This window comes from Schistocerca nitens, chromosome 8 (genome assembly GCF_023898315.1).
Source record: "Schistocerca nitens isolate TAMUIC-IGC-003100 chromosome 8, iqSchNite1.1, whole genome shotgun sequence".
Lineage (NCBI taxonomy): Eukaryota > Metazoa > Arthropoda > Insecta > Orthoptera > Acrididae > Schistocerca > Schistocerca nitens.
Window position 1 is genome coordinate 206253307 of NC_064621.1, and position 26606 is coordinate 206279912.

Below are 26606 nucleotides of genomic sequence, written 5' to 3' on the forward strand. Positions count from 1 at the left end.
ATAGTGAACACATTTCCTCAGTGTGTTTTTCTGAACCAAGTTTCAGAGTGTCCATTTGTGTTGAAATCGAATCTACTGTGTCCTTTAAGTTTTCTTGAGTTTTTGCAAGTTGCGTAACCGAATCGGTAGATGCAACTGAGTCAATTTTAGCTGACAAGGTCTCATGATTTTCATGAACAATGGTTTGCAGTTCTTTTATGGCTGCTTCGTGATTCTGTAATGCATTTTCATGCCGCGAAAAAATAGGTTGAAAATGCTCACAAATTTGTGTTTTTACATCATTACAGACTTTTTGACATTTCGATTCAATATTATGTAACTCGGTAGTTAAATCTTCACGTGTTTGTTCAAGCTTATTTTCCACTGAGTCTAACTTTTGAAGCTTTTGTTCCATTGCGTCTAACTGTTGCTGTGTTTGACTCTGATTTTGTTCAAGCGTTGTGTCTAACTTTTGAAGATTTTGTTCCATTGTGTCTAATTTTTCAAGCTTTTGTCCCATTTGTTGCATTAATTGTAATAACAATGCACTGGTGTCTGAAACACGTTCCTCAGTGCTTTTCGGCAGTGAAGTTGCACCGGCAACATTCACATTTTGACAAGCAGAAAATGTGTCTTGACTTATTTGAGAAAACGGTGAGGACCCAAAACCTGAATCTACAGTATTTGTGAGATCGTCTCGTGTCATTTCGGATTCCTGAGCCGAGCTATTGCCGACCGATCGATCGATAATGCTTCCCTGTTCTCTAATTGTTTCGCTGTCTACACCATTGTTTACCGCCCGCTCCATTTCCGTATGCCCAATTACCAAATTATTACTTTGAACATCAGTTAATTCATTACTCGGTGGCGCTAACACACTGCTTTCGTCTTCGCTGTCATTTCTCAATTTACTTTGGAGCCTAGTATTACGTTTTTCACACGCCATTATTGTCACAGTATTTCACACGACAACACAGAAAAGCACAATTTGAAGATCAAAAATAAGAGAATACATTAACATAACACTGAAAATAATATCTAGTTAATTGCAGCTGCGAAATACTTGGTGCAAATCTACATGCATGCCACACCTGTTTTACTGTACAACAATGAAAAACTACAACTACAATGGAAATTCTCTCTACAATTACGCGCTAGCAATAAACAAAATTTACACTAATTACACAAACTACAAGGAAAAAATCAGAAGATTCCAGTGAGGTATCCTCGGCTAAGGGTCGACATATGAAACGTCCCCTTTTGACAATTATACACAGGACTGTGCTTAACCTGACACACAATATTTTTTAGCGCAACGCAATCTGACTTTCAACACACAATGTTTTGTTAGCGCAACGCAATCTGACTTTCAAAATTCTCTACAAGAGAATGGCCCTGACTAACATTAAACTATACGTCTCACAAATCACTTACCTCACAAAAATCTTCGCTCTCAAGCTACTGCAATACAGCGAGCGCCACTACTGCCAGCTAAATAAAAGATTCAAACTATGGAAGGCACTAACTACTGATAGGGATAGTTAGCAAATGAAAGATATTAATAGAGAACAAACAATGTATTTACCTTGACATCATGACAAATTACAAAACTCCGCCATCTCTCTCCCCACATCCACCACTGCTGGCGGCTCACCTCCAACTGCGCAACGCTACGCGCTGTTAACTGTCAACTGCCCATCGCTACAATGGCGAGTATTACAACAATGCCGACCAGCCACAGACTGCACACGGCACAGCCGGTGTTTTTCATACTGAGGTGGCGTTACCAATAAAAAAACCTAAACAGCCTACTTACACTTGTAATAGTCGAGAAACGCTGTTGGGTGTTGGGTCTATGTTCCAAACTTTTCATATTAATGCATATATATATATATATATATATATATATATATATATATATATATATATATATATATATACATGAAAACTACGTACTTATTTTATAGTGGACTGCTATTTCGAATGACAGGTAATAATACCGATTTCATATGACACATTAAATTCAAATTTAGTATGTATTCTGATGCTCATGCTGTCGTCATCAGGTGCATTTGTTTTGTTTAAATCTTTAAGTGCCTTTGTATCTGAAGCATGCGACGTGTTTTTGGTAGACTGCCGTGAGACTTTGTTGTTTTGTATTGTTTAACTGTATTGTGTAATTATGAAACTGAAAATTTTCTGTATATTTTTTCATGTACGTAGGCCACATTTTTGTCTCAACGATGCCTGCAAAAACATGTCGCTTGTGTGCCGCAAACGCATCTCCAGACGTAAACAGAATTAAAGACACAGATAGCGTTCCCTTTGTATTGGGCTTTGAGGCGCTCTATGGATCTACACCAAGAATGCCTGAAGCGGAAAATCACTTTTATTTACTACTTGAAATGGTCCCAGAGGAAAAATTCACGCAAAAAGAGACAAATGTAACTCCTAGCCAGAGAGCGAATAGAAAGAGTATCAGCGTTCACTGATAATGATATTTTAAATAACATTTCTGTTCTTGCAGAGTCATGAAGAGGAACCAGATCACAACTATCGACGACGATGCCTTCCAGAATGTGACTTCTCTGAGATCTCTGTAAGTTTCTAACCTATTTATTACGGTTTAGAGGTCGAAGGACGCTACTATCAGATTGGCTCAAATTCTAAAAGAGTGCACTTTATTTCGTGAAGTCAGTAAGACTTATTCAGATGAGGAAATTATTAACAATTAGAATGATCAATATTATTACAGTTTCAAGTAGATTTCAAAACGTTGTATTTTCTACATGAATGAAGATGGAGATTTTAACTTAGGCTTGGAAAGTATGAGGTTGTTTGGTCACCAGCTGTGAGATTCCGGTTCATGTGGCTGCTGGTGGGGTCGCTCTTGGCGCAGTGATCTCGCTCACCAAGTGTACCGCGTCGAGATGGCGATGAGTCTTGAACAAAAGGAATTTTGGGTTCTCCGTATAAACAGGTGCAGTCCAGTTACACCTGCAAGAGTGAGCAGTCTCAACGGCGGATCGGCCACGAGGAGGGTACGGATCCCGCTCCGCAGAATTTGCCCCAAAGGATGCCTGAACTTACGGAATGTTATTTTCTTGTAGCGATCTGAGTAAAAATCCGTATATACGCCTTCCAAAAATTTCATTGCTATTAAAAATTAACAAGCACTAATTTTCAAGACTAATTCTATTGGGTTATGAATCTCTATGGGAGGAATTATTTTAAAGTTTCTTGCCGAATTTAGAAATGTGTTAAATTAAAAGTTTATTTTTATTCAAATAATTATTTTCTGATTTTTAGTCTTGCATGTGTGAGGTTTATCAATGGATATTAAACATTGTGGTGAGGTTATTTGCATAAGCACACTAACTTTTTCGCCATGGCTTCATCCATGTATGCGTATGTCACATATATCACACACATCTCCTCCTCTTCTCCCCCCTCCCCCTTCTCTCTCTCTGCTCAGCTATACCCCTTGGAACACTTACCTCCTGAAACACATTCTGATACTGCCTGCAAAACATGCCAGTTCTGCAGGGCAGCTGGGATGTCAGGCATTGCCATCTTTTTCACCCCACCCTCAACCATACTGAACATATGGATAGCAAGGCGAGTTAATATTGTGTTATCATCCCGTTCTGAGCTATATTTAAAATTTCGTGTCCCTTACTCAGGGGGAAGTTAACTTTGAAATCTGTTGAAAAATTTGTGCCAAAGAAACCAATAAGAAAGCAGTCTAATAAAAAAATGTTTTAAAAGTCTGCCACAGTTGTGTAGGCACACATGCATATATCTCTGTAAAATTGAATGATTCTTCTGAAAATTAAAAATTTATAGTCCTTCCCATAAGTTGAAACTGTCCTCCATTTCCATCTATATTCATGTAGAAAATATAGCCTGCTGACATTGCTTTGATCTTATTGAAATGTCATGACATATTTTGGTGTCAGTAAACGATTAGGCACATATCCAGTTTACAATAGTTCCGTCTTACATATATAATTAACGTGAAGTTAGCTTTCTTAACTGTAATTTGTGAGACATCAATGATGGAGTTGATCATATTTTAAATCATTACACATTTTTGATATGGTTGTGAAGCAGTATTAAGCAAAACTCCTGTTCGCAGGCATCTGGATGACAATTTTCTGCACAAGATACCCTCTGCACTCACAAGGCTGACTTCTCTGCAGGAACTGTGAGTAGGATATGCACACTTTTTATCTTTCTTTGTTTTATTATTCTAGCTGGGGTAACCGTCTTCACTCAGGGAGTTGATATGATATTGTGTGGTAGCTGGAATAAAAGGATGAACTGTAAACTATAAGAGGTAAAACAAAACATGTTACAACTATTTACAACACTTGTTATGGAATAAGAGGTGAAATTTTTTTTATTGAAAACGTATTATTACTATGTAAAGTACCTGTTTAGAAAAATTTTTCATTTTCTTATTTTGGGTGTACATGTAGTACAAATTTTTCGAATTTACTATTCGAGAGAAACCTGTATATAGTTGACAGTGAGAGAAGCAGGAGTCTTCGAGGTTGATACCCCTAATATTTTAAAGTTTGTCCTTGCGCTTTGTTAATTGTAGAACTTTCGGCTAATTTGATTGAAAATTACAGTCTCTTAAATTGGAATGGCAGTTCAGTACAGATCAGCAGTATTCTGGGGATAAATCGTGTGTGTATTTTGTATTTTCCAGCCATTCCAGTCATATTCCATAGCTATTTGACGATAATCCTTGTTCCATTACATAGTTTTGGTGAGTTGAGATTTCTGAGTAGTGTTATCGGAAGTCAGATTTTAAGTCGAAGGCAGTGTAATAGCATTCCTGGTACTTCGAAAGAGTATAGAAATTCTGTAGGGAAGATCACACTCATTTCAACGTTTACCATAGTGTCGATCGATTTGTATATTCTCTCTTCACCGGGAACTTTCTTTTGAATATTAATGTTGAATTTGGTTTCATTACGACGAAACCGTGAAAGTTCAACTCATTTGTAAAGGACAGCGAAACGTTAATAGTCGAGCCCATTTTGGGTTACTAATATACGAGGGGCATTCAATAATAAAACAAATAGCTGTAGTGCAAAAACAGTGTATTAACTCAATAACATTTGTGGTCAGTTTTTCTACGTAATTCTCAAGAGCCTCTGCGCACTTCTACACTTTCTTTCCAATCTTTTTATCATATTGGCGAATAATTCTTTGCCTTGATCTGGAAACTTGATGCCACGCAAAGCTTCTTCCATCGCACTAAATAGATAACACTCTGCAGGGTCAGCCAGGCTTGTGAGAAGACCTCTCCTCTCACTCTTCCAATAGTTTCCCGCGTCACTCGTGCCATATGAGACCGGGCGCTGTCTCTGCCGTTCATGACATTTCCTATTCAACAAGGGGTAGACTTAGTCCTCAATAATGCCTGAGTAAGCTTTTGATTGAGCATTGATCCTCTAAAAAAATCTCCACGATCGTTCCAAAAGAAGGTAATTGTGTCCATTCTATCCGATGGTTGCCTTTTAAATTTCTTAAGGACAGTTGAGTGAGGGTGATTCCATTGAATGCTTTGATGCTTGGACTCCGTCTCAAAGAACTGTATCCAGGCTAAAAATCTGTCCAAAAATGTACGACCATCAATGCTGAAATGATTTTTGATCTCGACGTAAATGCAGTATCTCCTTTCTTTGTTATGAAAAGTAAGTTCTCTGGAAACCACCTTGCACAAGTTTCATTAAGTTGTTTTGAACGATGGAATGAGTTGTGCTAACACTTACTCGAGATTTGTTAAACTGTAAATCGTCAGTCTTCTCGGGTAAGTGAATCAATAGGAACTTGATACGCCCAAGTCCTTACTACCGCCGGAGCCTGAAACATTGCTCGTCGATTCCGCATTTGTTGCCACTTCTAAGATTTTTCATCCACGCGTAGAAACAAGGATTTTTCATTAAACTAATGTCGTTTTTTTCACCCGAAAGGATATTTCTGACAGCTATACACTTTTCGAAAACGAAATCGGATCGCGGGACGCTGTTCCGCTAAGGTAGATTCTTCGAGCGGATACACCACCGTTACTAAGACCTAATACATTATGTTTGCGTAAATATTATTGAACAAATGACTAAGACTCTTCGGAAGGTTGTCAACTAACACAGAAGTTTCAGTTCCCTGTCTTAGCCTCCAAGTTTGTTGTATGTGTTCTTCAAGTATTGAATGACCTTCGAAGCTAGTGAGGCAAAATGTATTCCACTGGGCATCAGCAACGTCACTTAGATGCCAATTATATACGTTCTGTTTGCATGAAAACATTAAAATTCCAGAGATGAACGTTATTGTTGAAATTTTGGCAAATTTCGTAATCCCAATTAACTATACGCTATTTGACACATGCGGTCAGTGGCAATCGTAGAAGAACCGTAGGAGGCGATGCGTGGTCAGAAAAATGTGAATGAGGAGAGGGAAGGAGAGGTGTATAAAGACATAAGAGTGAGGTAACTGTGATATACCTAGTGATTTTAATTTTCGTAAAATACGAGCTGCATGGGTCAGGTTTTAGAAGGAGTGTCATTATGGAAAGTATCAGGAAGAATTTACACCACTGCTTTGTCGTGTCGAGGCGGAAGTCACGAGGAACAAAATTGTCCCTTCTCTTAATGCGGCTTTCAAAGGAACACGAGGAACACATTGAAGAAACCAAATATTAACAAATCTCGTGTCATTTTACGTATTGTAAAATATCTTTAAGTCCTCCAACAAATGACTGCCTTACAGATAATTACTTTTCCTTATATGTTCTAATGTCACACTGTAACAGTATCACACACAGCTGATCATAATGATTGACCGGCCGGAGTGGCCGTGCAGTTCTAGGCGCTACAGTCTGGAGCCGAGTGACCGCTACGGTCGCAGGTTCGAATCCTGCCTTGGGCATGGATGTGTGTGATGTCCTTAGGTTAGTTAGATTTAATTAGTTCTAAGTTCTAGGCGGCTGATGACTTCAGAAGTTAAGTCGCATAGTGCTCAGAGCCATTTGAACCATTTTTGAACATAATGATTCAGAGTAAGGGAACAAAACCACAGGTACTCCGTACGGTTGACTGACAATGCATTGTGTGTAGAAAAAGATCTGTATGTGGACCGCCTGAGATAAGGCTGTGTTTATTGACTCTAGCAGACAAGCTTGCTTATCTGGGGTCAGCTGGGCTTATGCTGGCACGTGTCTCTGCAAGCTGATGTCGGCCACGTGTCGGCGTACCGAACTGGCAGGTTAACAATGATGAAGACATGCTGCAAGATTCGTGACCCCGGTCACTGCCTCCTCATGCTGGACTGTGTCCAACAAAATGTAGCTCAGCTAGTGCGAAGGGAAATTATTCAACTCTTCTTAACCTCATGTCCTACATTCCAGAAGCTCTCCTGTGAAACTCGCATAACTAGCACTCGTGGAGAAAGGATATTGTTGGGTAAAACTGTGAGGACAGTTCTTTGATAGCTCAGTCGCTAGATCACTTGCTCCCGACAGGCAAAGGTCCCGAGTTCGAGTCGATCTGGCACACAATTTTAATCTACCAGGAAGTTTCATATCAGCGCTCACTTCGCTGCAGAGTAACAATTTTACTCTGGAAATGTCCCTCAGGAGGTGGCTAAGCCATGTCTCCTCAATATCCTTTCTTCCAGGAGCGCTAGTCCTGCAAGTTTTGCAGGAGAGCTTCTGTTAAGTTTAGAAGGTGGAAGCAAAGCTGTGAGGACGGATCAGGAGTTGTGCTTGGTAGAGTACTTGTCCCGGAAAGCAAAGGTCTTCAGTTCGAGTTTTCGTCTGGCACACGTTTTAATCTGACAGGAAGTACCAAATGGTTTCATGATCATTCCACGTTAGACAAGTCCGTTTTAATCCTTTTGGTGTCAAAACTATTCTTGACGGGTTTCTAAGATGTACTGAGTGACCAAGAAACAACAAATAATGGAAAAGACTTATAACGGCCGTAATGCATTGTTTTTCTTACTAGACAAGAGAAACTGTTTAAAAAGAAGGCGGTATTCCAGAATGGCTGAAACCCCAACTTTCTCTGAAAACCATGACTGCTCTCTAAATACAGTTCCATGTTACTGAACGCACGCGATTGCTTCCTCAAATCTTAAACTGTCTCATATATATATATATATATATATATATATATATATATATATATATATATATATATATATATATATATATATATAAGCTAAAGCACTATGACTACTGCCAGCCACGAGACTGATGTGCCTGGCAGCTTTGCGATGATGTGGCGCAGTAAGGAAGACGAATGGAGACTAGTTTTAGCGACAGTACATTCTACAGATGTGGAAATCCAAACCCCTTTTTGAGAAAGAGCACATTGTTAAGGCCCGGCTCCTAGGAACGAGCATCTGATAAACGGCGAAGTTGGTCAGCTGTTCGCTTGGTACTCTCATGAACATTTGTGGAAAGTCTTCCAATCCATATGTGGCATACAGCAAACCTGTGCTTAACAGTATTGGTTAAAAACAGTCTTGGTTGCAATTTTGGTTTTCTATTTTTCAACTACGCGTTTCGCCTTATTTAGGCATCTTCAGGTTATCTTAATTTGATTCTGTTACTCGCTCCTGTGAACGGGAAAGCGTTATGCAGGTTTAGGTATCACTCGCGTCCATCTAGAACAGTTATTACAGAGTTTAACGAAGGCGATGTTGGCCTGATATATTCGACGATGCCCTTTGGCTATACTGACTAAAAGATCCTTCTAAGAAATACCAAATTAAGATATCCTGAGGATGCCTAAATAAGGAGAAACGCATAGTTGAAAAATAAAAAACTAAAATTGCAACCAAGACTGTTTTTTAACCAATACTATTTATAGAAAGTATACTTATATGGATATAGTGTCTGTTCTTTCGGACAGACACCATATCCATATAAGTATATAGTTCTGGCAATACCGGCCATGACCTCCTTCTGTGCGGATGCACACATATTCCATGAATTCTTACGGGACTTGGTAAGAATGTCTTCCACGAGTAATGAGTGTGTTGGGATGGGACACTACAAATGTAGTGTGTTGACATACAAGGTGAGAATGTGTGTCTCGCGGGAGGCGTGAGCGAGATAATCCCTGCAGTCGCATTATCCTCTGTGCCCTCGGTGGCTGAGATGGATAGAGCGTCTGTCGTGTTAGCAGGAGATCTCGGTTTCGTGTCCCGGTGGGGGCACACATTTTCACCTGTCCCCGTCAGCAGCTGAAGGTATTAATATGTAATTCTAATTTTATGGAAAGTGGTTGTTGGACGGTAAAACCACGAGTAGGCAACAAGGTGTTCGACGTACCGCCTGGTGGACAGAGGCTATACCGTAATGTAAAGGTGGAAAGGCGGCGATCTGTGGCAGATTTGAGAACACAGTACGATGCTGGTTAGGTAAAAGTGTTTCTGAGCACTTCGTTCAGCGCACGTTGTTAAACATGGAGTTCCTCAACAGTCGAATATGCCCGGTGGCATTGTGATCACGCGACGTAGTAAGGAAGACGAATGAGAACTCATTTTAGAGATAATGCGCTGCCGAAAGTGGGAAAATCCAGAACAATCTTTGACAAAGGGCGGATTGTTAAGTCACGGCGCTTGGTAACGAACATCTCAGGAATGGGGAAACTGGTTGGCTGTTCGTGTTCCCATGTCAACCCAACGACATCGACAGTTAGGACTGCAGTGGCCACGGGATCATCGAGAGTGGACCGTGGATCAATCGGAACGTTTCGGGTGGTCGGATGAATCTCGTTTCTTGTTACACCAAGTCGATAGTTCGATCGTCCTCTCTGGAAACGCTGTCATCCAGACGAAAGGATGCTAGAAGTATGCACCGCGCCACTGCCGCATGTTAGTGGAGGCAGTATTATGCTATTTGGAACGTTCAATAAAGCATCTATGAGGCATGTAGTAGCTGAATATAACATGGCAGCTGTGCATTATGTGAACATTGTTGCGGATACACATGTACCACGCACGCTGGCTTTCTTCAACAACGGCGGTGGGGTTTTTCCGCAGGATAACTGTCCACGCCACAAGTGCAGTATTGGTTTGAGGAGCGTGATAGTGAGTTCATGTTGCTGTCTTGACCACAAATTCCTCCGATCTCAAATCGATGGAATACATCTGGGACGGTATCAAGCGCCAGCTGATTGTACAAAAGGCTTATATGGATATGGTGTCTCACCTGCAGCTGTCTAGAACAAAATTAGAATTATATTAATACCTTCAGCTGCTAACAGGCGTTGATATATACCGACGGAGACAGGTGACAATGTGTGCCCCGAGCGGGACTCAAACCCGGGATATCCTGCTTACATGGCAGACGCTCTATCCATCTGAGCCGCCGGTCGCGGTGGTCTCGCGGTTCTAGGCGCGCAGTCCGGAGCCGCGCGTCTGCTACGGTCGCAGGTTCGAATCCTGCCTCAGGCATGGATGTGTGTGATGTCCTTAGGTTAGTTAGGTTTAACTAGTTCTCAGTTCTAGGGGACTGATGACCTAAGATGTTAAGTCCCATAGTGCTCAGAGCCATTTAAACCATCTGAGCCACCGAGGCCACAGAAGATAGCGCGACTGCAGGGACTAACTCGCCCCCCCCCCCCTCACCATGTGTGTCCACAAGCTACATTCGTAGTGTCCCACCCCAACACACACTCATTATTCGTGGAAGACATTCTTACTAAGTCCCGTAAGAGTTGGGGGAATATGTGTGCATCCGCACAGAAGAAGAAGGTCATGGCCGGTGTTGCCAGAACTATATACTTATATGGATATGGTGTCTGTTCTTTCAGACATGTGGACATACAACGTGAGAATGTGGGTCTTGCGGGGGGCGTGCGCACGATAGTCCCTGCAGTCACGCTATGCTCTGTGCCCTCGGTGGCTCAGATGGATAGCCGGCACGGTAGCTCAGCGTGTTCGGTCAGAGAGCTGGTTGGCCTCTGTAATAAAAAAACTGAGTGGAAGGATCAACAAAACGAACTTGACCGGATGTCATGTGACGTCCGCAACGACCAAACACATCGATCAACAACGAAAAAAAAAAAAAATGGGTAGAGCGTCTTCCATGTAAGCAGGAGATCCCGGGTTCGAGTCCCAACCGGGGCACATTTTCACCTGTCCCCGTTGATATACATCAGGGCCCGTTACCAGTTGAAGGTATTAATACAACACTAATTTTAATTATACAAAATTTTTCGGCCCGTAATTCATGGGATTTGCGTTACCTGTGCATAGATATCTGGTGTCACATACCTCATGGAAGCTGCTAAGGAGTTTTCGCGAAGTGTCGCTTACTATACTCCGTTCCAGAAAGTGGAACAAAAGGTTTTTAGCAGGTACTCATAATATTAGGCTCAACAGTGTAAAATTTCATCTTCTTAAGCTGTGAATACAAGTAAATCAGTATCGGTTGATGTCAGTATCTGAGAATTCCATCAAATACATGGTTGGCTGCGCGAGGACGTCGGCGTTGGCTTCTGCTGTTGGCTCTGGGGAACCTACCACTGACCACCAGCATCACCTTGTTGACTCGTAAATACGGGGACGTGCTGAAAAGGCCTCTGAATATTTTATGTGAAAACTCTTAAAGCTTTTTAAATCAAACAAATTTTGTTCTTCATGTATACTTGTTTATTTCTCAACGTAGCCACCCTGCTGACGAACTCATTTTTCCCAACGAGAGACCAGTTCGTTGATACCGTTACCATAGAACGTCTGACTTTTTTCATAGAGCCACAATTTCACCTCTGCTTGCACCACTTCACGATTATCAAAGTGAAGTCCTCGAAGGTGCTGTTTAAGTTTTGGAAAGAGATGAATATCGGTTGGGTCCAAGTCGGGACTGTACAGAGGGGTGTCGATGACAGTGAAGCCGTGCGTCAGATTGTTGCAGTTGTCGCCGGGTTGGCATTGTCAAACTGAAGGAGAGAGTGCCCCATGTGTGGACGAACGCTTCGAATTAGTGTTTTCAGTTTTCTGTGGGTCTCACAGTACGTTGCAGCGATTGCGGTGGTCCCTTTAGGCATGAATTCCAAATGCATCACATCCCAGCACGTTGTGAGGATGGCTTTACCTACTGGTCGCATGGCCAGCTGCTGTGGCCGAGCAGTTCTAGGCGCTTCAGTCAGGAAACGCGCTGCTGTTGCGGTCGCAGGTTCGAATCCTGCCTCGGACATGGATGTGTGCGATGTCCTTAGGTTAGTTAGGTTTAAGTAGTTCTAAGTCTAGTGGAATGATGACCTCAGATGTTAAGTCCTATAGTGCTTAGAGCCATTTGTACCATTTGAACTGGTCGCATGGTCTGTCCTATTGCGTTAGTTCACGATTAGTGCGGCCTGGAGGCTGATATGTAAGGATATGTCTTCCCATAGAATGCCAGGCATGCTCTGCAGGTGACAAATTATGGGGTTGGGCTGACCATTCAAGATTCCGTACATTCCTCAAGACATTTTGGGTGTGAACTGCAACTGGGCTCATGTTTTTGTCATGGAGTACGCCATTTGGCACCTTGGCCACGAAATACATGACAACAGGGTTCACTATTCTTCTTCCACGATAGATTCTGAAGTTAGAGAGGTGGGGGTCTTGCTAATCGTGACTTCCTGTGTCCATTCACCAGATCGTCTGTTGACGTGTGTCTGATCGTCATGAACAGGAGCGACATTCATCGTCGGCGCTCGTTATTCCAGCTGAGCCTGGCTCTGTCTCAATCAAGTCTTTGTTGACCGTGGGTTAGTGCCATCGCCAAAGAACACATAGCAAGTCGAAATCTCAACCCAGCTTCTGCTGATCTATTTCCAACTTGGTGACACTTCTCCTGTAGCCATTGCCCGAATTTCATCCGCTGTTATCTGCCTATTCATCAGTGAAACAATCCTACGATATTCTCATGGCGTGGAAGGACTCGTGCCTGCTCTTCTTGTCACACTGTCGTTCTGACATCGTCACCATTCGTTCTGCACTCATTGCACAACAATCAGCTGTCCGTACGCTTTGTCGGTAGACAGTCCCGTGCTCTTCGCGCCAGTAGTTCGACCTTTGTCGAAGTACGAAAGATGGAGATAAGCCGCATGCATACGTCCTCTGGACACGCTCTGTTGTGATCTCCACCTGAAAAGTGCCAGTAACGCCAGACAAGCCCATTAGCCATCGAGTCTTCAAATACTTATTCATATTTAGGAATGGCTTTTCCCCTCTAGATACTGAAAATAGTGGAGTTAAACTCACAGAAGCATTAAATTTTAATCAAAATATCCCATCTGCAGCCACATTCTGGAACGTCAATTTGGTAACGTTCGATCACAGTGATCATGGTGTAGTAATTTCCAACTCTGTCAGTGTATTTAGAATTTAGTACCTTAGTGCCACTATATTATGGGTCGGTTCTCGTTCCCGTTACGGGTTCCATGCTGTGCTGTATTTCCCTTTGTGTCTGACTGTGTGCACCGTTTATCACGTTGGTGAAAGACATTGTACTTTTAGATGACCGTACTTTTAGATGATTGTAGTTTTAGATGTTACCGCAAATCAGTTCGCCCATCTACAGACTGGCAAAACTAGTGGGTTTGCTAGCACTGAAACAGGGACTTTGTGAACACCATATTGTTAACTTGCCCCTTCACGCATGCGTCACTTCTTTGGAAGATTCTAGGCACAGCAGTCGCGCCTATATAAGCGGAACCCCATGCCAGGCTTGATGACGATGATGAAGACAGCCGTTGAAAACTTGAGTGTTTTATTCAAAGTGACGCGTGTTGTAAACTGAGTTGATAAAATAATTCAGTATTTTACCTTCTTTTTCTCCTCCTTCTTCTTCTATAGTACTGTGCTTATGCCTGTTAAGGTGTCCATCTCTTCCTCAGTCTTCCCAGACTTCTTTGTCATACCAGATTAAAATTTCTGACTTAAGGTCGTCTCTTTAGTTCATTCTGTTGAGATGTTAGTCCATTGTCTTATGTTAAATATGTTTCTTATTGTATCTACTGTATCGAAAAACAAGAGTAAACCGGTTTTATGAGAATGGACCTTATAAGAACAAAATTAACGGTAAGCAGTACATTAGTATAACAGCTTAGTCACTTCAGTCATCTCGGATTTTTTATCACATATGCACGTGACAAAAATGTAGAGAAATGGAAGCATAATGTGGAAATACATGTGGATTAGTAAACAGGTGGTTTACAAATGATACACACGAAAATAATCTTTATAAGGTAATAGCCATCCCAGACTACTTCATATTTTGTATGCATATTTCATAAGTAAAATTTTCTTTTCTGTCAGTGTACATGCATTGTGGGATGTGGATGCCAGTACTGGCTTATTAGGGGGCCTAAGGTAAATCCCTGGTGGTCACCATCACATTGTTAAAATGTATACACATACCACGACGTACTGTTTCAGGTCAGTCTCTGGAAACCGCATCAAATACATGCCTGGTGGTGTGCTGCAGCAGGCGCCAGGGTTGGCACTACTGGAGCTGCGGGGGAATCCCCTGGTGGCTGTCGCGCCCACTGCCTTCTCCCACCTGCCGAGACTGCGAAAGCTGTGAGTACTTAAACCGCTACTGTGTACACTACTAGGAGAACTACAGTTTCCAATATTTCTCGTACGACGAAACTCTGTGATGGACTGAAATTCGAACATTGGTAGTACTTCAAGGCCATTGTTAGAAGGACAGAAAAGTTATTAAAAGACTCTGGTATGCCAGACAAAGTGGTGAACAAAACGCTACGTGCCACCAGACTTTCAAAGCTTTATGGATTGAAAGATACACAAGGAAGGTGTCACTCATAAGCCTGTTGTTACCGCAAATCAGTTCGCCCATCTACAGATTGGCAAAACTAGTGGGTTTGCTAGCACTCAAACAGGGACTTTGTGAACACTATATTGTTAACTTGCAGATATTTTTTGAGAAACTCAAGAAAGTGAAGATGGTCCAAAATGACGTAGTCACTAATCTGGCCCTAGTGTCACTTTATACCAAGGTGCCATTTCAAGACACACTCGATTTAGTGGTACAAACGTTTCCACCTGGGATCGTCAAGTTTTTGTTATGCCGTAACGAAAACATACTTCTTGTACCATGACGAATATTGTGAGAAGACAGATCTCACATGGATAGAATCCTCACTGTCTCCGACTTCCGTGAACTGCTTCATGGGCCAGTTCGAGGAGTAGATTCTGAACTCTGCAACATTTTGCCTATCTTGCTTCCTATGGTATGATGACCACATGTTCCTCATATGGCCTATTAGCGAAAGTGCACTGCAGAAAATTGTCACCCACATAAAATGTGCCCATTCCAACATTCAGTTTATTGTCGAGATGCAGGAAGATGGAAAGCTACCCTTCTTGGGTGTTTTAGCGGAGCAGAAGTTGGGAGACCAACTTCGTCATTCTATGTACCGAAACTCCATACACGGTGACAGGCACCTGAACACCAACAGTTTTCACCAAGAAAGCAGTCGTGAACATGTTAGTACACAAGGCAAAGATTATTTCTGACGATGATCAGATATAGTGTGAATTGCATCATTTGAGAGAAGTGTTCAGAGAGAATGGTCACAGTGAGGGATATACTCCTAATATTTTGAGGTGCCATTGGCGAAGGACGCCTCATGAATTGGCCGAAGTGGGAAAGCCGGCTGCATTCCTGCCATATTGTGAGGCAACGAGCAGCATGTCAGGATTTGTGCTGCAGGGACATAAACTGAGATGAGTATTTCAGCTCAGAGATGCATCATATATTACGCCCCAACGAAGACGACATAGCTCTTCGAGTGCCCAGTGTATGCTGTATCCCCTGGGCATGTGGCAGCATCTGTATACATCTAACTGTTCTCACTATTGCTGAGAGTCGTACTAGGCACAAGCGACATATTAAACAAAGGGAGCTTCAAAACTCGGCTATAGCTGAACATTGCCTGGAAAGTGGAGAGTCTTGGTTCATGCGTCATCATATTGGGATCCCGTTATAAACGAGGAGGCCGAGATTAAAATAAACCACAATAATTTTAACAGAGACCAGAGTACACACGTTTTAGGGCCTGGCGGCGAGCTTTGGATATCGAAAAGAAGGAAATAAGGATGCTTTTAGGGAGACGTGTGTGGCAGTTCCAAACGTGGTGCCAGTCTCTCGCGCCAGATGACGTCATCGGCCCTGCGGTGGACCGGAGCTGCTGCGAGCTGCCCAACATGTCCCTTAACGCATGCGTCACTTCGCGCCTTTGTGGAAGATTCTAGCCGCTGAAGCCGGGCCTATATAAGTGGAACAGCATGATGCTGAAGACAGCCGTCGAAAACCTGAGTGTTTTATTCAAAGTGACGCGTGTTGAAATGTGAGTTGATTTTATTCAACCATGCCACCGCAGAAGGCTCCAAGCACTCACTGGAAATATTTTTTCTCCTTGAGATACGATGTCACGGCCTATAGCCTTCTAGGTGCGTCCATCTTGGTTCCTGTTTCACCCATTATCTCAGTCTCCTGCTGATCATTATGATCATCATCCATTCGGCGGAAAATCAAGAGCTTTGAGTATGGATGTGTCTTCGATGCATCTTAGGAGATGTTTCGAGCTTCTGGTTACGTCTCTCCTTTCATGGATACATTGTAATAACGCACCCTCTTAAAGAAGAATAGACAACGGAATAAGAAACGGAAGATATTCTAGTCGACAGATAGTTTGTCTTCAGTAAACCTAGAGATACAAAATAAATAAATTTATAAACTGAAAATTTGTAGTTCGCAGCGCGTGGTCGTGCGGTAGCGTTCTCGCTTCCCGCGCCCGGGTTCCCGGGCTCGATTCCCGGCGGGGTCAGGGATTTTCTCTGCCTCGTGATGACTGGCTGTTGGGTGCTGTCCTTAGGTTAGTTAGGTTTAAGTAATTCTAAGTTCTAGGGGACTGATGACCATCGATGTTAAGTCCCATAGTGCTCAGAGCCATTTGAACCATTTTTTGAAAATTTGTATCCGAAGACAGGAGAGTTTAAAAACAAAACGACAGATTATTTCTTAGAGTTTGCAGATCCAGAGAAACAGTTCGACGAGGTGGCGTCGAAGGATTTGTCCAGAAGTGTATGAAGTATGGAGAACAACAAATAATCTGAAATACCCTCAAAGTAAGTTTGGGTTACAGGAAATGGAAACACTAAGACAAAGTTACGTTCGAAAGAGCCTGGGCAATGTTGTAGTTATCACATTAAATTGTGTGTCAGAGAAACAATGAAAGTGTGATAGCAAATTCGATGATGGGTATAAAAGTTTGAAGGAGCACATACCAATACTTAGGTGATTTAGTCCTTCCTTCAGAAACAAATGAAATACTAGAAGAAATTTTCCATAGACAAGAGAGACAATATGTAATTTCAGATGAGAATAAACACATTGAACGTAAATGATTCCTTTCTTCCAGAAAAGCACGGAACAATAAATGTGAAGATACAGAGGACGAAGGAAAATAATTCTCACACAGAAGGCAAGGTTGTAGAACGCCGCAGATGCAGTGAGATCGGAATCACACAGGCGCCACTGTTCTTTTGGAATCGGGTGATGTACTGAACTCAGTAGTAGGTTTCTGAAGATGAAGCGGTATCACGAATAGAAGATAAATTTAGAAAACGGACATCACTAGAGGGGAAAAACACTGCAGGCATTTAAATACGGTTCTGCCATATGACAGTGGACGGTTACGGTATGAGAAAAGGAAATATCATAAGGAATATATTACGAATAAATTATAAAACGCTGTTATCAAAAGACAGACAGGTCCTTTGGACCTTTTCTACTGTTTTCAATGACAGTGAATATTCCTCTGCCAGGTGCAGTATACGACAAAACTTGTAAAAATTTCTACAAGTAGACCAACACCAGCGTAAGTAAGATAGTTATTCGGAAGTGTTGGGTGTAGCAGATACGCAGAGATCAAAATGTTGACACAAGATCAGAGGAGAGATTGGGAACTATGGCCAAAGGTTTACACCTCACGATATTATGTTCCTCTTCAACTAGCCAGCCAGTGCTTAACAAGACACTGGTTGCAGCTATTCATAAAGGAACAAGCGATGCGGAAAATACACTCAGGTGACAAAAGTCATAAGATATCGATAAGCACGTATACATACGGTGGTAGTTTGGCGTACACAAAGCTGTCATTTGTACTCGGGTGATTCACGTAAAAAGTTTTTACACGTGGCTATGGTCGTATGGCGGGAATTAACAGACTTTAAACAGCGAATGGTAGTTGCAGCTAGATGCATGGGACTTTTCATTTCGGATATAGACAGGGAATTCAATACGCCAAAATTGACAGTGTCAAGGGTGTGCCGAAAATACCAAATTTAAGTCATTACCTCTCACCGCGGAGAACGCAGTGCTCGACAGCCTTTTTAACGACAGTGAGCAGCGGCGTTTGCGGAGAGTTGGTAGTGACAACAGGCAAGCAACACAGCGTGAGATAATCGTAGAAATCAATGGGCGACGTACGATGAACGTATCCGTCAGGACACTGCGGCGAAATACGGCGCTATTGTGACGTGGCAGTAGGCGAGTGCCTTTGCCAACAGTACGACACCGCCTGCAGCACTTCTCTTTGGCTCGTGAGTGTATCTGTTGGACCACAGACGATTAGAAAACCGTGGCCTGATCAGATGGGTCCCGGTTTCAGTCTATAAGAACACTTGATCACTGGTGTAATATTTCGTAGAGGGGATGTGATCGAACATTCTCATTTTTCAGGCTTCAGAATATTATCTGTTGCTTTTGAATCGAAGAAAAATAAGCGGAAAATATACCTATTCAAAAAAGCAGATAAAGATTTACTTGACGCCTTCCTGAGAGACCTTCTCCACTCATTCCAAATTAATAATATAAATGTAGACCAGATGTGGTTTAAATTCAAAGAAAGAGTATCGGCAGCAATTGATAGATTTATACCAAACAAATTTACAAACGACGGAGGTGATCCTCCTTGGTACACAAAACGGGTTAGAACACTGTTGCAGAAACAACGAAACAAACATGCCAAATTTAAACAGATGCAAAATCACCAAGATTGGCGATATTTTACAAAAGCTCGAAATTTAGCGCGGAGTTCAATGCGAGAAGCCTATAACAGTTTCCACAACGAAACTTTGTATCGAAACGTGGCGGAAAATCCAAAGAGATTCTGGTCGTATGTGAAGTAAGTTAGCGGCAAGAAACAATCAATGCCTTTTCTGCGCGATAGCAATGGAGATACTATCGAAGACAGTGCTGCCAAAGCAGAGTTACTAAACACAGCCTCTCGAAATGTAAATATTCCAGAATTCGAATTGAGAACAGCTGCCAACGTGAATAACGTAGAAGTAAATATCATCGGAGTAGTGAAGCAACTTAAATCACTTAATAAAAGCAAGTCTTCTGGACCAGGCCCGTATCGTTAACATCGATATGCAGCAGGATTTTAGAACATATATTGTGTTCGAACATTATGAACTACCTCGAAGGAAACCGTCTATTGACACACAGTCAGCAAGGGTTTAGAAAACATCGTTCCTGTGAAACACAACTATTTATTCACAAGAAGTGTTGAGTGCCATTGACCAGGAATTTCAGATCAATTCCGTATTCCTGGATTTCCGGAAGGCTTTTGACACTGTACCACACAAGCGGCTCGTAGTGAAATTGCGTGCTTATGGAATATCGTCTCAGATATGCGACTGGAGTTGTGATTTCCTGTCAGAGAGGTCACAGTTCGTAGTAATTGACGGCAAGTCATCGAGTAGAACAGAAGTGATTTCTGGCGTTCCCCAAGGTAGTGTTATAGGCCCTTTGCTGTTCGTTATCTATATAAAAGATTTGGGAGACAATCTGAGCAGCCGTCTTAGGTTGTTTGCAGATGACGCTGTCGTTTATCGACTAGTAAAGTCATCCGAAGACCAAAACAAACTACAAAAAGATTTAGAAAAGATATCTGAATGGTGCGAAAAGTGGAAGATGACCCTAAATAACGAAAAGTGTGAGGTCATCCACATGAGTGCTAAAAGAAACTCGTTAAACTTCGGTTACACGATAAGTCAGTCTAATCTAAAAGCCGTAAATTCAACTAAATACCTAGGTATTACAATTACGAACAACTTAAATTGGAAGGAAGACATAGAAAATGTTGTGGGGAAGGCTAACCAAAGACTGAGTTTTATTGGCAGCACACTTAGAAAATGTAACAGACCTGCTAAGGAAACTGTGTACAATACGCTTGTCCGCCCTCTTTTAGAATACTGCAGCGCGGTGTGGGATCCTTGCCACATAGGACTGATGCACTACATCTAAAAAGTCCAAAGAAAGGCAGCACGTTTTGTATTATCGCGAAATATGGGAGAGAGTGTCACAGAAATGGTACAGGATTTGGACTGGAAATCATTAAAAGAAAGGCGTTTTAATTGCGACGGAATTTTCTCACGAAATTCCAATCACCAACTTTCTTCTTTGAATGCGAAAATATTTGGTTGACACCGACCTACATATGGAGGAACGATCAACATGATAAAATAAGGGAAATCAGACCTCATACGGAAAGATATAGGTGTTCATTCTTCCCGCGCGCTATACGAGATTGGAATAATAGAGAATTGTGAAGGTGGTTCGATGAACACTCTGCCAGCCACTTGAATGTGATGATGTAGATGTAGAAAAATAATAAACAAAGTGTCAGTATCCTGTGCGAAATATTAAATTAACACGAATGGTTGGACCACCGAGATCGCCCAGCATGAATCCAATCAAACATCTATGGGACATAATCCAGATGTCAGTTCGTGCACAAAATCCTACACAGGCAACAGTGCCGCAATTGTGCACGGCTATAGAGGCAGCATCGATCAATTTTTTCTTCAGGGGACGTCCAACGACTTAGTGAGTCCATGTCATGTCGAGTTGCTGGACTATGCAGGAGGAGGTCCGACACGACATTAGGAGGTATGTCACATCTGTGTGGGCGTTGCTGCATGTTCTCCTTCTTTAAATCTACGTTTTAACCTAAAACAGTGAAAACAAAAATTGTCACATATTATTATGACTTCCACTGGTCAGGAGTAAATGATATTTTCCGCACTGTCTTCATTTCTGCTACAGATAACAATGGTTCCCAGTTTTAGCACATACCTAGTCTCTTAAATTATTTTAGCTCATCATCGATGGAAACAGAGCTTTATCTACGTTCCTCTACCTGCTGTGATTTATACTACTCTTAGACAGCATCTTACTTCAATTTATGTAGGCTACCCATCCTCATATCATATTTCCCCCTGAAATTGCAAATTCCAGTCCTTTAAGCAGATTTATAGGCCAAATTCACGCAAATAAGAATACATTTCATGGAATTTTTTCCCCATCTGGAACTGGGCCGCACCTCCAACGGGCAAGTCAAACAAGAAAACCAGTTTGGAGCAATGGTAGCATTGCAGCATGCTGATCTGGGTGTCCACAAATAGATGTCGACCACAGTAGAGGTTGAAATTCCAGTAGGCAATACGTTCGTTCTAGCATGTCGCTAAACTCTGTATATGTTTTCATGGTTCAAAAGACAGTAACGCCATTGTAACGTAATGCAAAATTTAGATAAAGGCAAACAATTTACGTTTGGTTACTGAAAAAGTGAATTCACTTTAAGCAAATGAGAAACTGATTTTGTTTTTAATATAACAACAATAAAATAATACAAAGTGAGCAGAAGTTGCTAAGCTAAATACAGAATAAATGAAATTGCGCACTCTTAATTTGTGTTGTATCTTTAGTTATTAGTTTTGCAAGTGAAATTTTACGTTACTCTAAGTGATTGAAGTTAATACTCAAAACTGCAAATTAAGTCTCTGTTATGCGATACAAGAGTGAACAGTTACTGAGGCAGAAAATTTAGACTGAAACTGGTAATTAGCAAATAAACAAAACTCGCAGTAAATAATTAATCAGTTTTCATATTTTATGACACTCGGCGATTTCATGGAAAGGAGGGGTACTCTGCTTGGTAATAATGTGTGCGCACAATGATAACACAGGTTCCCTACAAGTTTTAACTGTTATTATTCAAGTTAGTCATACTTTGCCAAAGAAATGCCTCTGTGTGATGCCTCTACAATATCTACTACTTTACTGTATTACGGTGTAGCTGGGTGGACGATGAAGACTGTAGCCGACGAGAATGCTGAGCCGCTACTGTTACTGCTGCTGGTTGATATCCACGAGTCATCTCCAGAGCCACGGATAATTATGGGACAGGCAATAGTTAGAATTGCAGCTTCCTCCGCCTGTCCACTCCTACCTTGCTCTCAATATTCGCGGGTTAACGAATTAGTTGCGCCTACACTGGCGCGATCATAGTTGAACACTGCGACTGCAGGAGCGCCCAACAAACACTTCAGCACTCTTTCATCACTCAAACTGCTCCGCGACAGAGACTATTCATACGCAAATATAAACAACGGCTCAGCTATTGCCATTTCGTCGTTGCTACATTAAAATTAAAGTTTCCTTGAATATTACGCAGCAATTTACAATATTTACATTATAGTTATCAATTTAACTAAAAATTAACACTGATAAAACCAAGAATATGATCAATGAATGGACACCTGAGGCGAAGTGTATCAGTTGGAAGTACACAACTCCCAAAAAGTCACAACATATATCTAGCTGGGTCAACTGATAAACATGAAAGGAGACTTTAAACCAGGAATATTACGATGAATTAAATTGGGCTGGCAAGCTTATGGGAAGCACTCTTCAATTTTGAAGTCTAAGGTGTCGGTTGAGCTGAAGAAATCTATATTTAACCAATGCATAGTACCAGTAATAACTTATGGCTGCGAAACATGGAGCCGGCCCTTGTGACCGAGTGGTTCTAGGCGCTTCAGTCTGGAACCGCGCTGCTGCTACGGTCGCAGGTTCGAATCCTGCCTCGGGCATGGATGTATGTGATGTCCTTAGGTTAGTTCTAAGTCCATGGGACTGATGACCTCAGACGTTAAGTCCCATAGTGCTTATAGCCATTTGAACCATTGAAACATGGACATTAGATGAGTTGATTGTTAGGAAGCTAACAGTAGCCCAAAGAGGAATGGAAAGATCGATGTTGGGTTACACGAAAAAAGACAGGAATAGAGCTGTTGAAATAAGACAAACAACGAAGGTCATCGACGTAGTGGAAAGAATGAATACATTGAAATGGCAGTGGGCTGGTCATGTTGCTCGAACAAAAGATTGTCTAAACAATTCCTAGACTGAAGCCCAGTTTTCCAAACAAAGACCCAGAGGAAGCCACCGGACAGATGGGACAGAGATATAAGAAAAACAGTGGGATTCAATTGGTAACGGTAAGCTCATGATCGGTAGAAATGGAAGATCTTACTGGGATGCTTTGTTATACGCCGACTCAAAGAGGCCACATCATTAAGTGATAGATGTGGCTAATGATGATGATGACATTATAGTTATAATCAGTTATATACATTCGGAAATAAATACACTATTACATGCATTACATATTTAATATGGTCTCTGTAACAAAGCCTATACAGTCAGAATTAGAAGTACGGGACAAGTTATCAAAGGATAGTAAACGCCGAAAAATTTTGTATGGTGCAGAAGGTATTTTATCTCCATTTTCGGTGTCACAAAGTCAAATATCAGTGTAGACAGATGCAGTTTTAAAATTGTTTTAATAGTTCGTTAATAATGATTTGTTTTAAAGGAAAGTTTCACAGACTATTTTACCCCTTTATTAAAAATGCTAAAGCAAGTATTTTTTAAATATATGTTGTAGGAATCAAATATCAATCTTAATAGTTCTAACTTCAAAATAGCCTTATTAGCGACATTTATTAAAAAAAACCTTTCGTCCCATACTTCACTCGCTTAGGAGCACTGTGGAATTTCGTACAATCCCTTACTAAACTGTGCCTGCAGTATAAGATCAACACGCTCTTCAAGTTTCTGTCCTTAGTTGTTTGGGCTAGCCGATGATGAGTCGGTGAATCGGCCTTATCCTATTTCACACCCTTAAGGATTGAATTTCCAAAAACATTCAATGACGTAATTTGTATTTCTAACCAAGAAGTCAAATTCAAATTCTCAGAGATATAGCTCTGAAAATGCTTCCATAACGAAATATTTTCACAAAACATTTTATCCCCTACTTCACTCTCTTAGGGATTGAATTTCTGAAGTCACTGGAATACGTATGTTTTTTATTTCTAACCAAGAAGTAAAATACCAGTTCTCATAGCTGCAGTTTCAAAAACGCTTTAATAGCTCTTTAATAATGATGTATTTGCGAATCAAAGTTCTGTAGTGTTGAGGAGGCCGAATGCACGCGTTAACTCACGCATGATGGCGTGAGGTCTGAAACAGGATACGTAATGAATGCTATAAAGAAAAGTACGTAGCTTCTGGACTACTTAACTTTAATCCATCCTTTGTATACATCGTTCTTGATGAGACATGCTTCATACGATAACTATCAATTGCTATGGCGCCTTGCTAGGTCGTAGCCATTGACTTAGCTGAAGGCTATTCTAACTATCTGCTCTGCAAATGAGCGAGGCTTCGTCAGTGTGCATCGCTAGCTAAGTCGTCCGTACAACTGGGGCGAGTGCTAGTCCGTCTCCCGAGACCTGCCGTGTGGTGGCACTCGGTCTGCGATCACTGATAGTGGCGACACGCGGATCCGACATGTACTAATCGACCGCGGCCGATTTAAAGCTACCACTTAGCAAGTGTGGTGTCTGGCGGTGACACCACAAGTTCCACCTACCATTTCACTCTCATAGAGATTAAATTTCCAAAAATGTTTAACGCTTATTTTTTTTAATTCTGACCAAGAAAACAAATACCAATTTTAGTAGTTCTAGCCTCAAAACTGCTTTAATAGCGAAATATTTTCAAGAAACATTTCATCCCGGAAAATCTCTTCTTAAACATGTCTAAAGTGTAAGATCAAGACACTCTACATATTTGACGCTTTTTTTCTCAGCGGGTTGGACTGGGCGATGATGAGTCAGTCAGGGTATTTCTTTTTAAACATGGAGATTGTTTATGTCGAATACGAAACACATACATGAGTCAAAAAAAGAATTGAAAGTTGGAAATGTTGCAGTGTTCTAGAATGGCCGTCAAGTCGCTTTAGGGCAGGATCTGGTAGCAACGAAAATGAGAGCTGTTAAAGTAAAGGCAACAGGAAGGTTGCTGCTATCATGGAAATGAAGTGCGTGTGTTAGTGTATGGAAAAGGAGAAAAAGGGCGTGTCACTATCTTTAGCCCTTACGGATCCACGACACTGTGCATTACGGTCAACGGTCAACAATGGGTAGTGATTTTAAACGAAAATAATTATCACCAAATGATTATCACTAGCCGGCCGGGGTGACTGAGCGGTTCTAGGCGCTACAGTCTGGAACCACGCTGCCGCTACGGTCACAGGTTCGAATCCTGCGTGGGGCATGGATGTATGTGATGTCATTAGGTTAGTTAAGTTTAAGTAGTTCTGAGGTCTAGGGGACTGATGACCTCAGAAATTAAGTCCCATAGTGCTCAGAGCCATTTGAACCATTTTTGAATTATCACTATCGATCCTATGTAATACAAATAGAGGAAAATCATGGAATTTACACTAACCTTTAACTTTTGACTACAAGTAACTATTATTAAGGATATCCAGAGATACGTGCACGGACATCCGCCAAAGCGTGGGCTTTCAACTGCGAAGTAATTATTACAGCGGGTACCAGGGCAGACTTGAAATTATAACTGTACTTTTTCTTCATTATGAAGGGGCGGAGCCAGTGATAGAGCTCGTCCCCTGGAAAAACGAGCGGACCCGTTCGCAGCAGCGCACGCACAGCGGACGCGCTGACACTCGGTCCGACCTTGCGCGGAATGCGCCACGCCCTTCATTCATCGGAAGCCGCCTCCGGCTGCCACACGAGACTCTCTGCTTCCGCTCTCCCTCCTAACACATCCCTGGCAGAAGTTCTGAATGATGTTCAACCAACACTTAATATACGAACGGAAAAAATCGCAACTCCAAAAAATAATCAATGTAGAGTAATGAAATTTCAGGAATATATTTGTCTAAATAACTTACTTAAGTGATTAACACTGGAAGGCCACATGTTAATGTAAGCATGGGATAAGCCATTGCAAATGTGAAATTCTGATACATTAATAACAGGTGTAACCGTCAGAATTTTGAATGCAAGCACGCAAATGTGTATGCATTGTGTTGTACAGTTGCCGGATGTCATTTTGTGGGATGGAATTCCACGTCTGTTGCACTTTGTCGGTCAATAATGGTCGGTTAATGTTGTTTGTGGATGACGCTGTAGTTGTCATCTGATGACGTCCCATATGAGCTCGATTCGAGACAGATCTGGTGATCGATGAGGCCGAGGCGACATGCCGACCCTCTGTAGAGCATGCTGGGTTACAACAGCAGTGTGTGGGTTGTCCGCCAGTGAGCTCTCGCTTGACACCACTGAATCCGCAAATGACGGTGATTTGGCGTCAGTGGAGTGCAGGTAATACGTAATAATGTAAACACTCAACTATG

General features: G+C 41.7%; 1 protein-coding gene across 1 annotated transcript in view; it reads left to right on the plus strand.

Annotated features, from left to right (window-relative positions):
* Positions 1-26606, plus strand: part of LOC126199488 (lutropin-choriogonadotropic hormone receptor-like) — a 648355-nt gene that overhangs the window by 458122 nt on the left and 163627 nt on the right. The window contains exons 6-8 of the mRNA XM_049936410.1: positions 2507-2578; positions 4118-4186; positions 14431-14574. Of these exons, the coding sequence (XP_049792367.1) occupies positions 2507-2578; positions 4118-4186; positions 14431-14574 (285 nt within the window). The remainder of the gene's footprint in view (positions 1-2506; positions 2579-4117; positions 4187-14430; positions 14575-26606) is intronic.